The sequence below is a fragment of the Nanorana parkeri genome, unplaced genomic scaffold (assembly GCF_000935625.1).
Source record: "Nanorana parkeri isolate BGI_ZX_2015 unplaced genomic scaffold, ASM93562v1 scaffold169, whole genome shotgun sequence".
NCBI classification, from domain to species: Eukaryota; Metazoa; Chordata; class Amphibia; order Anura; family Dicroglossidae; genus Nanorana; species Nanorana parkeri.
Genome location: NW_017306437.1, coordinates 1,826,923 through 1,839,521, shown reverse-complemented (window position 1 = coordinate 1,839,521; position 12,599 = coordinate 1,826,923). Strand labels below are relative to the sequence as shown.

General features: G+C 43.0%; 1 protein-coding gene across 1 annotated transcript in view; it reads right to left on the bottom strand.

Moving 5' to 3' along the window:
- Window positions 1–12,599, bottom strand: part of LOC108785585 (cytosolic purine 5'-nucleotidase-like) — a 54,438-nt gene that overhangs the window by 2,966 nt on the left and 38,873 nt on the right. Inside the window, exons 11-16 of the mRNA XM_018554676.1 lie at window positions 11,212–11,322; window positions 10,140–10,206; window positions 6,949–7,119; window positions 4,065–4,116; window positions 3,391–3,451; window positions 1,677–1,853 (exon numbers count right to left, since the gene is read on the bottom strand). Coding sequence (XP_018410178.1) covers window positions 1,677–1,853; window positions 3,391–3,451; window positions 4,065–4,116; window positions 6,949–7,119; window positions 10,140–10,206; window positions 11,212–11,322 — 639 coding nt within the window. The remainder of the gene's footprint in view (window positions 1–1,676; window positions 1,854–3,390; window positions 3,452–4,064; window positions 4,117–6,948; window positions 7,120–10,139; window positions 10,207–11,211; window positions 11,323–12,599) is intronic.

The following is a 12,599-nucleotide window of genomic DNA, read 5'->3' as shown; positions in this document are numbered from 1 at the left end:
CAGCGCACATCTTGAAGGAACAATTATAATAGGTAAGCTTGCCTGCTCAATTGATCCCCCCGACGGCATCATCAAGGAGGATCCAAATATATGAGGCCAGAAGAGTTGACTACCCTCTGAAGCCTATGGACATCTTTACACTGAAGTTTAGGAGTTCTCTCTATTCTCCCATGGAAGCTTTGTATATAAAGTGTAGACTCCAGGCTCATCCTCCATTATCATACAAGAGTAAAAATTCACACCTTCAAAAGTACAGTGGTACCTCGGTTCATGAACGCTTCTGTTCGCGAACAGGAAGTTCAGCAAAATGTTGCTTCTGTTTGCGAACTCCGCATCGGGTGACGAACACAACCGCAGCTATCTTCCCCGCTCTGACACTGGTCGTGGCTTCCTCTAGTCGAGATCGCGGTCTGATCATAGTTTGATTCGGTTCGCCACCAGAATCGTGAACCGAGGTACCACTGTATATTCAGTGCTTGTTGCTTCAGCCAGGTCTCAAACCATATTCATGCGCACTCCAAGTAGAGGGCCCCCGATTGGACAACAAAATGACTGGGACACAGCATTAAGCAACCATTATAGAAGTGCAACAGCACGCGCGTGTATGTGTGTTTATGTTCGCAGCATATAGGGCAGAACATTCATTTTATTGAATGCCCTACCCATGAGAATAGCGTTGAAGAAGGCCCTTCCCAACCTTTTGTTACAATGTGTTTGGTGCAATTTAACGCACGTTAAAGCGCAAGCTGCGTTGGGGTGCCATTAATAACAATAACCACAGTGTGTCTTACAAAGTGACACCTGTATTGGTGTCTTTGCGCATTTTGTTGTAGCGTACAGATGTCAATGGGGGCTAAATGCATCCATCTTTCTTGAAATGTGGAGTAACACAACGGCAAGGGCTTATATGATGTCATCTCAATGCAGTTTTCAATAAATGGAACCCAGTCTGAGCACCCCATTTTAACAGCTGTGGGGGTTGGGGGAATTTATCAAAATTGGAGCAGAATCTGGAGCAGCTGTGCATGGCAGCCAATCAGCTTCTCTCTTCAGTTTGTTCAGTTAAGATTTGAAAATGAAAGAAAGAAGCTGATTGGTTGCCATGCACAGCTGCTCCAGATTTTGTCTGCTCCAGTTTTGAAAGATTCCCCTCAATGTGTATTAGACACGTGCACCGGCAAAAAAATTGTTTCGTTTTGATTCGGATTTTGCGTTATTTCGTTTTTCAGAATTCGGATCCGAAAGTCAATTCGTTTTGGGATTCAGAAATGGACGAAATTTGTTAGTGGTAGTCTGTACAAAATGTCCTTGCCGTTTCGTGTTCGTTTCCTTGCAGCAAAGTGACATAGAAAAAAAAATGCGTACAGACTACCCCTAACAAATTTAGTCCGAAATGTCATTTTAGGAAATTCGGATTCGTTTTCATTTGTCATTTCTGTTATTCGGAAATTTGGATACATCCGAATCCCCAAATAAAGAAAATTCCTCCGAAAATCGAATTTTTCCAAAACGAATCGCACATGTCTAATGTGTACGGGACACTGAATCGGATTGGGGGCCACGGCACCTTATATAACCTATTTATATTAGTGGTATTTGGATGAAATTAGGCATCTGGAATATTCAGAGGGTGGGTATTGTGTAATGTATCCAGGCTCCATGTACCAGGGACTCACCAGTACAGGCAGCGCCCGGAACAAGTAGCTGAAAGGATAGTAGAGGAGGTTCAAGAAGGTGGCTGCGTACAAATCAGCGTAGCGGATCAGCTGGCTGGAGAAGAGCGTCTGCCGGGATCCGCTGCGGAACAAGCTGCCCGTCTTCCCGTAACACATGTCCATCTCATGAGTGACTCTCTGTGTACACAGCGGTGAGAAGAGTCAGGCAAAGGCCACGGTTTTTACATCATGACAAATACTTTGGTTTATATTATTATTACATAGTATTTATATAGCGCCAACAGTTTCCGCAGCGCTTTACAATATAAGGAAGACGTTACAATCACAATACAATTCAAGACAAGATGGTAAGGAGGGCCCTGCCCCTGAGGGCTTACAATCTGAAATGGAGGGGCAAGTGATACATGAGGAGGTAGCTGTGTGGGGATGATCACCACAGAATTCATATTGTATTTTCTACACTCCTGTCCATGACTTCAAATCAGTACAGCTGAAGGCCTTTCGATATTTGCATAACTCCTCCCAAGAGCCAGCCCACTTCTTACATCAAGGGCTCTTGAGTGGAGTACTGAGACAGGGTGCTGTAATGGTTTCAGAAAGCTATACACAACATCCTGACGGCCCCTCCCACCAGTCATGATCGGCCTGCATTGCATGGAGAAGCATAGAGACCCAGTGATGATGTGTTTAGGTCTAAAATAAGGTATGTAATAACAACAGAAAGGTTTATTAAAAAAATAAATAATTAGCATGTTGATTTTTGGGGAGGGAGGAAGCAGGGTAGGCAGAATATAAGCAGATTAAAGGAGAACTATGAGGTGAGTAAAAATCACTCATCCTCATAGTTAGAGCTGACGTGTGACAATGAAACTGTCACACGTCAGCTCAATAGATCGGGAAGTGAGCGAACACATACCGTCGCTCGCTCACTTCTCGATGTATCCCTGCAGAGAGCCGTGACGGTCAGTCATCACTCCCTGCAGGGATTCCACCCTCCCCTCTCTGATCCTCCAGCGCTGAGTAGGGGAGGGGGCGGGTACAGCGGGCTCTGCCTCTAGATAGGCAGAGCCCGCTGTCACTCACGCAGCTGGGTGGATCATCATCTTGACAGTAATGTCGGGATCTGTCCCGGCTGTGACAGTCTCGGTATACCGTGAGCTGTAGCTCGCGGTATACTGAGCTTTGGGTCACGGGCGGATGCTAGTTTGTGTCCTCCCGTGACCCTTAAGAAAACTATGGGGAAAAACACTTACCCCCATAGTTCTCTTTTAAACTTCAAGCATTAAAACATTGAAATGTACAAAACAGATTTCAGAAAAGAGAGTGATAGCAATGCTTTAAGTTGCTGTTACAGGTATTTCTATTCACCACATGGGTATTAATCAACTTAATTGACAAAGGGGGGCCTCAAGTGCAATCGCCATCACCAAAGATCTGCACATAATTTTGAGTGTATGTAATGCTGTAGAATACAAACACTAATCCCCCTTTCCTTGCCTAAAATATCCCCTCACTGTCCCACAGCAAACACCTAGGGAAGGAAATTACAAACTACTGTCTGCTGGGACCCCGAGGGCCATAGACTAAATACTAGGGCCACAAGTTTAGTACCAGGGCAGGAGGCTGATGATACTGTGTAGCTAATATGGTTATCTGCACATACTGTATATGTGTAAAATTAACAAGACTGGCCAGGTAAGTAGGACGAGCGTACCTGAATCTGTTTCTGAATTTTGCTGATGTTGGGGTGCTCACTACTCCCACTATCCATGTGACTGCAAGAAAAACAATATTATTATTAATCACAATGTATAAATTGGCAGCATATAAAATTAACTAACTGGTCTGCCATCTGCATTTTTCATTATGTGCTCATTATAAATCATAACATCAGACCCCATTCACACTGAGAGATTTGGAGCGCTATTTCAGCTCACAAATTGCTCAAACATCAGCTCAATGTAGCTCTTCCAATGCATTTCAATGGAGCTGTTCACATGTTCACATCTCTCAGGTCCCTGTAGCTTGTCGCTGGAACATTACCTATTTTTCGGTGGATTTCATGCAATTTGGCCCAATAGACTTAAATGGTTTAGCTCAATGTCGCACAAATTTAAGCGACATTGTGGCGCTACAGAAATGTCACTTTTGCACAGAAATATAGGCAGGAACATAAGCAGGAAACAGGAAGAGGAATTATGTCACATCAAGACCGCTTTTGATTGGATATAGCCCAATGTAGCAGCTACAAAGTCCATGCCAAAAGTAACGCTACATAGCACGACGATATGTGCACTGTAGCTTAATGTCTCTCAAAGTCGCTCAGCTCAAATCAGCGCTGAAAAAGATGTAATTCAGTGTGAATGGGGTCCTAAACGAAAGACTTACTGGTATAATTCCGCCAGAAAGATATCCAGACTCTTGAGCTCATTGAACAGCTCTGTAAAAAATAATAACATGGACAGTCTGAGCCTCCACATAGTTTATAGACCAAATGTAGATCTAACGAGAATCACGCAGCATGGAGTTACATAATGAAAATACTGTACACGGTAGCAAATAATACTGGAGAGCGCTATGAGCATACTACACAATAAGAAAGTCAAACATGAGTCCTAGATATTCTGCAAGGTTAACACACATGATTGGGATCTCTGTGGAAGATGTTCCTTTAACTAAGAATACAGTACAAATCAATATAAGTGACCCTTTTCGAATACTATGCTTGTAGTTTTCCAGTATGCTTTATAAGTACATACTGTATATAGGGGTCCATTTATATTTGTGTGGTACATTGATACAAATGCATTAACGTGCATTGCATTGAGGCAGCTTATTGAAAATAATGGCCTACTAATGCACTAAAACGTCCCCCCCAAAAAAGAGCGTGTCACAGAACTTTTAGTGTAACACACTATAGTGCACTGCAGCAAACTGAAACGCATCTGCATTGCCTTAGCGCATTGGGGTACCATCCAAAAATGAATTGAAATGCACCAATGCATGCTCCATATTGCGGTAAAAGGCACGTTTATGCAATGCAAAGGTGTACATGGGCCCTAAATGTTCACTTTGGCTAGTTAATTTAGGCTGGTCATACGCTAATAGAATTTTGTCGTTCAGCTTGTGGACTGGTTGAAAACATTTAACAGACTCGTCCATTCCTGCTAAACATCGTGGATGGTGGAATCCCCCTCGTCAAGCTATTGTATTCAGCAGCTGCTGCTCCAGGCACAACGCTTTTTTGGATTGGCTCCTTTTACAAAAGTCTATTGAAATTGCAAAATCAACTTTTGTCGAATGGTGGGGTCCCAAAGGGGCCACACATTGGTGGGATTTAGGCTGAGTCAGCAGGACCCAGCTAAAATTTGACTGGAGTATTGGCCATATTTTAGAACATTTTTACATGAAATTAATGGCAGCATTTTGTGCAAAGCGGCATAAACCATGTTACAGAGCAGTTTTACAAACCCCCCTGATGTCTGCAACCTAAACTGCGTAGCTTGTTTGACACAAAAAAATGCATAATGGATATCTACCAACTGCAGCAGGCTCCCTTCTCCTCCTACCACTGAACCATAACCACAGTGGTTGGTCACATGCATGCCAATAAAAGGTGATGCTCAGGCAAGGACAACCAATCAGTGTCTCTCACCGAACACAAATTTAGCCTTTTATCAGCATTTATGTGAACCGCTACGGATATCAGAGCAACTGACAGATAAGAATCAGTACAAAGGGGGTCCGCAGCACACTTTCAAGTTAGCCACTCAGGTTATAAACAGAAGTTTTACACGGTTATTCACAAAAGGGTGAAAAGTTTGGAGAAGGCAGGAGAAGTGAACAATCTAGGACAACATCGCTGATTTGGAAACATTCTCCAATTCAGCTCACTTTCCAGGTCAGTTATGTTGTCCTAGATTGTTCACTTCTACGGCCTTCTCCAAACTCTTCACCCTCTTGTGAATAACCGTGTTAGTTTCATATATTTGCAAATATACGTGGAATCCACACTGCTGCATCAAGGAACCTCTGTACTGCAACAATTCCAAAACAGCAAATATGGCAGCCGCTAGCTTGAAAGTGGGCGGGGGACCTCTTTTGTACTGCTTCCTATATTGCTCTGTCCATGTGCACTTATCCCATCTTTGCTAGTTTTAAACAGATCAGAGCAGCTGCTTTTTGGAATTGGTGCAATCCCACATTGGAAGTCTTCAGCTTCCTTGTAAAGGTCATGTCTGGGTTTTTGGTGTGTGGCGGGGGGATGACTCCTAGTGAGCCCACCCTATGTTTGTGCTATATACAGTATGTCCCATAGCTGGGAATTCAGATAGTGTAGAGTTAGGGACCACATTTATCAGAGGTGTCTTGATGCGGCAGTGTGGCTTTCACATGTATTTGCAAATATATGTGACTAAAAGCTCCCTTTATAGCCTGGGTAGTTTAAAGGAGAACTATGAGATGAGTGATTTCCACTCACCTCATAGTTCTAGCCGACCTGTGACAATGAGACTGTCACAGGTCGGCTCAGTAGATCGGGAGGTGAGCGGACACATACCAGGTTCGCTCACCTCTCGATCCTGTCACGGCTCTCTGCCGTGACAGGGGAGGTGCTGGATTCCCCTCTCCCCGCTCCGATCTGCCAGCGCTGACTGGCGGAACTGACGGGGGAGGGGGCGGGTACAGCTGGCTCTGCCTCTAGATAGGCAGAGCCAGCTGTCACTCACGCAGCTGGGCGGATCCCGGCTGCGGCATCTCAGTATACCGCGAGCTCCAGCTCGCGGTATACTGAGCTTAGGGTAACGGGAGGACGCTAGTTTGTGTCCTCCCGTTACCCTAAGGAGAACTATGGGGAAAAACACTGACCCCCATAGTTCTCCTTTAACAGATTCAGATTTTTTTTCTTTTGCTGTGTAGCTTGAAAGTGAGCGAGGGACCTCTTTTGTATTGTGTTGTATGCTGCCCTGCCTATGTGCACTTTTTCCTTTTTTTTATTTTAAAACAGATCAGAGTGGCTGCCATATTTGTTTTTTGATAGATAAGAATGACATAGCATGTTTAGGTTGTGGATGTTGTAGTTGGGGGTGTAAAACAATATAGAGTTATAATACAATTTTTGTCCCTTTAAAGGCAGGCTTGAAAATCCTGTACATGCCCCTGTAGTATGCTACAATATGTTTTTTTAAATACATTTTGGGGTGGCTTCGAAGGTTCTGGCAATGATGGTCTGTGGAAGCCCAAATTCGTCTCTAACATCACTGCAGATACTCACTGCTTTTCTCAGTCCAAATACTGAGCTCTTTAGCCAGCTCGGGCACAACTAGAAACGTCCTCCATCCCTGCCTTTTCTTGGACTTCAGAATGTCCCCAAATATGTGATCTCCCACATAGAGAATTTCCTTCCCTTTCACCCCAAGGAGGTCACACACAATGTCCGAAGAACCTGAAAGAGAGAGAGAGAGATGGGGGTGGGGGATTAACCAAAGCAGAAATTGGAACCAAACAATATAAATAAGTGTCCATACTGTACAGGAACACATACAGTACACAACATCTTCTTTGAGTCTATTCCATGGGTAAGACACTCCAGCTGCAGTGAAACTACAAATCCACTTGTTCCTTTGCCTCTGGAAGTCATGCCTGTGGCTGTCAGTGTACTGCATTGCCTAATGGGACTTGTAGTTCCAAAACAGATGGCGTGCTGAGGTTGCCTAGCCCTAGTCCATAGCATCGTATGATATGAAAGCCTGGAAGATGATCTGCTTTATATCTGAATATACATCTAAGACATATACCAACAAACTCAATTCATACAGATTAGTCTCTAACGGTATATTAAGTAGACATGTGCAGCGGCAAAAAATTAATTTAGGTTAGTTTTGTTTTGGATTTTGTTTATTTCGTATTTCCGAAATCGGGTCCTGTATGTGTTTCGTTTCGTAGGGTTTCGGATTCGGAATTCGGATCAAATTCAGAATTCGGACGAATTTCTGAAATGTGGGGTTTTGCGCAAACGGACGAATGTTCGTACGCACGTACGTAGCAGAATTGGCACAGTTTACATTTCTGGTTGCTGTGCTCTTGACTATTAAAGGGACATTAAAATCCTTTTCTTAATTTTTTTATCCGTTTAAATGTTGACGGTGGATGCACAGGAACATGAAGTAATGTTTTGTTTTTATCTTCACATGCTATGAAATCCTCTTTTTGTAGTCATTATTGTAAATTTCTAATTTCGTTTCCATTAGGACGAAATGCGTACTGAATCCGACATTCCGAATCCGAAATTTCGGATTCGGATGAATGTGGTCATGGTACATTTCGGAAATTTGGACTCTCTGAAGCCACGAATTTCCGAAAATTTCATCCGAATTTCAATTCGGAACTAAACTAATCGCAAATGTCTAATCTTTAGATATAAATGTCAAATGAAATATCTCCTATGACATGTTCCTATAAAGACACTAATCTGTTTTTCTTCATTCCATTCCCAATCATTCTTTTAAGTTGTTTTTTTTGCAAAGGCCAATGAAATGGGAAACAGGCGTGAATCCCATGGAATCCCAGCCATGAAAAACTAATTGAATTATGCATTTATTAAACAACAACATTATTCTTAAATGTCCAATTATAAACTGGGCTTCACTGGAAGAAGGAGGAACAGCACTGTACTTAGGGCCAAATTTACTCTCTCTGCTGCGCCAAGGCCAGGTTCCTCTATGCCCCCCCCATGTAGAATGGCGACTAGATGGTGTGGGGTGGCGGGGTTATCTTTAATTTTTATCACTTTATTTTTTTTAATGTAATTTTTCTTATCTTTTACTTTTTTATAATTTTTTTATCTCATTACTTTTTACTTTTTTTTCTTAATTTTTATTTATTTTAAAACATTTTTTATAAATGTTTTGTTTTTTTCTATTTTTCAATAATTGAATAAATATGCTTTTTTAATCATATTGTGTTACATTTTGAATCGGTGGTGTGATCTCCTTGTTTGGGGGAATTACTGTTTTCTTTTTTCTATTTTAATTCTTTTTTTTTCACTTAACTTTATTTCTATCACAAAGGAGCTAACAAGCCCCCTGTGTGATAACATATGTAGGTGAAAGGTTCTCTTTATGGAACCTGTCATCTCCAATACAGGAGTTCTAGCACAGCACTGTGCTGGAACTCCTGTGAAAGCTGAGAGGGGAAGGCTGCGAGTGCAGCTCTCCCCTCTCACTGTTTACATGGAGCAGAGCGGAGAACGGACTTTCTCCGCTCTGTTCCCCATTTTCCATTCGGATGAGAGGATCTCTGACCGGCGAGGAGAGAGGCAGACGTTGGCGGCAGCAGCAGGGGGCCCGTGCCACTGTCACCACCGTCTATGTTTCTCCCCGCCCTGGCAGTTGTAGGACGGACGAGCAGGCTGCATACAAGTGATCTCAGGACATCGCGGACATCACTTATACACGAACGAGTGGCTTCCCCGCTGAATGTATAGCTCTGGTTGCCCAAAGCAGAGCCAAATGTAGAAAACAACTACCCGCCCGACGCCCAGAACTTCATGTCCCGGGCGTCGGGTGATAGGTATTCCTGCTGCCCCTGAGCTCCCTGCCGCCCTGAGGCTGGGCCTCGGTTGGCCTTGTGGGAAATCTGGCCCTGACTGTACCACATAATACTGTCAGGCTAACACTGGGAGCTTGCCATCAAGAAGAGAGAGCAGAGTGATGACCTCTTCAGTGTAATGATGCTTCTTTACTGCCCCATCAGCAGACGTAGGGTGGGACGGTAACTGACTGTATCGGATAAAGCAGGCCTGTATTTTGCCCATTCAGGGCAAAGTAAAGGGTTTGCTGAATAGCAGACATCACCTTCCACACATTAACCCAGCACCCCCTTTTCCCCACATGGCTTCCCTACCCAAAGCACTCTGTATCAATCTGCACATTTCAACCTTGCCCCCACAACCACCATGTTCCTGCATCACCATTCTCAGGTCTGAGTTCTCTCTGATACAAAGCATGACATTGTGGGAGGCAGGGAAAAGAATCACACGCTCTCCATACCCAGTTTTTTTCATGGCAATGGCATATAACCGGGCAGCAGGGGAAAGGCATGCAAGGTAAGTACAGGTTCCTTATCATGCCTGCTATCCAGCAAGCTCCATCACTTTGCTTGGTCTACAGTAGGTAAGTTACCGGTACTTTTAAATGAAGTGGAGAAAAGTGAAGTCATCACCCTGGCTATACTGTAATCTTTTGATAGTGAACACAAAAGTATTTCAGATGTGTATTCAGCTGTTTGCCTGAAGTTCGGGTTTAAAAAAGGACTAGCCACTAACTATTTAAGGTGTAAAGCTGCACAAAAATGTCCCTTGTTTTCATTCAGCTAATCTTCCCACTGTTTATGAGGAAGGAAAAATATCCGTGTCCAGATACCCCTAGTACAGCATGGTGTGACTGAGAAACCCCTGACACCTACCTCCAGAGTACACTGCACAGTGCTGGTGGGGGCCGGTGTACGTTCCAATCTTCAAAATCCCATTATCCTATTAAAAAAAACATTAATTGCATAAACTGTTTTATAAATGTGTTTTTTACTGAATATTCTTTCCACAAAATGTTGACAAAAGCACCGGTATACAAGGTCAGTCTAAGGTATACATAGGCTAGTATAAAAGTACAGGAAATGTTCAACAATGGAACAGTAATGAGATGTCAGGTAAGCATCATCTGACAAGGCCCATGATGACCCAACTGAACAGTATAGTTCCACTTGCCCAACATAGGGTCTTCCCACCAACACTACCCAAATGATTGCTATTGTATCAGTTACATAAAATAACTAAACATAACCAAGGGAGGAGAAAGGGGAGCTGGGGAAAGGGAAGGGTAGAAGGGGGAACGAAACATGGGTAGAACCAAATGAGCTCACAGAGCTATACACCCTATAGGTCACCAGAGAAATTATCACATCAGGTTCTACTACTAACTTATGAAATCAGGGGTGGCAGAGGCCATACGATGATAGATCCCACAATGCCTATGATTAAAAAAGTGTATCGAATCTGTCCCCAAACTGATCTGTTAAGTGCTCAATCATTCCAAACCTCCATAATAGCGTCCGAGATGGCGCAGTAGCCAACCACCAGTGGAGTGGGATAAGTCTACTAGCCGCAGTTAAGAGATGGGCTATTAGCTTCTTGGCCTGTGAATGGGAGACCTCGTATGTAGTGGGTAGGGTCCAAATGTAACACCACTCCCAGGACTTGTTGCAGTAAATCAGCCACCCTCAGTATCACCGCATTAGCAGACATTGCTCAGATATATGAAAAAGTGTACCTACTGATTGTGTACATCTCCAACATCTCCAAATGACAGATGGATTATAAAATGATTATGTACATTGGTAAAGACCAATTTAATGTTTTCCATTTGGCAAAGGTGTCACAAAACATCCTCGAGAGGGTGTCAGAGTACAAAGAAACTGTGGATGCTGATACTCTGAGCTACTGGAACAAATCAAAATCTGTTTTAAAACCCAGACATCTTACTGTGTTGACTTGACGTAGAACTGTCCCCTCAGCAAAGAAGAGCGGCTTCCTGGTGTCCACCACAATCAAATCAAAATACGAGCGCCATGTTTTCTCAGCTGGGTCTTTGTACTGCATGAACAGTAAAGAAGAGAGGGGAAAATATTACTGAGCACAGAATTGAAAAACATTTATCAGACACAGAAGTTTACTTTTTACCCCCATTAACACTTGAGCGTAGGCGTTTTCAGCTGATTTAGATAATTGGGGTTTTTTTGTAGATTGTTTTGTGCTTTTATTCAGGCATTTTCAGACCTGAGCGTTTTTATTTTAGCCAATGGAAAACTAGTTACTAGGAGGAGGGGATGACTGTTAGGTGCACAATGACGTGAAAAACGCGCTTCTACCCCAAAAGAAGTCACATACAAGTATGTCCTGTATGTCCTGTTGCACTCCTTACCATATAAGAAAATACACCTGAAAATCAGGCAGGAGCTTGAAGTCACCACGGATGGCACCGCGTAAATATCACAAAGTCCAAAAATGTAATTCTGAGCCTGATGAAGGGGACCCTGCGAGGCCCCCGAAAAAACGTTTGTACTTGAATGACAAACATGTGTCACTAAACTGGACTCGCTTCATGTTCTAATGGTGTGCTGGTGACATTTTGGACTTTCTACCCCAAAAGAAGCTCATGTACTTTTTTCAAGCGCCAAGCAACACAACGCTCAGGTGTAAACGAGCACCTTTTAAAATAAGGGGATTCTACTGCTAAGGCGTGGAAACAACTAGATATGTGCGATTCGTTTCGTTCCGAAATGAAATACGGACGAATTTTCGGAAATTCGGATGTATCCGCATTACAGATATAACGAATCCAAATTTCCGTTTCCGAAATTCATTAGCGGTAGTTCGTTCGAACGTTCGTTTCTTATTCGTTTCGTTTGTTGCAGCAAAGTGACATTAGAGAAGGAGAAAAACCTTTTTTTCTCCTCAAATGTCACTTTGCGGCAACGAACGAACGAATGAACTAAACGAATAAGAGACGAAAAGGAAACAAACTAACGCTATCGAATTTCGTCCGAATTGACTTTCACACTCAAATCCCGAAAAACGAAATAACACAAAATCAGAATCAAAACTAAACTAAACAAATTTTTTGCCCGTGCACATGTCTAGAAACAACCATCAGTGTGCTTTTACAGAAGTTAAACATAGATTAATGGGCACCATGATACAACAGAAGATGATGGCTATCCTGAGCGATACCGAAAAAAACTTTTTTTTAAATCTGGTCTCTTTGGTTGATCCATCATCAATCACCCATATTGGATCCCCAGCTACTAAGCTTGTAAGCAACTATTTACCTGGTGTAGTCTGTGATCCCCTCTTATGGGCTTTTCACCCAT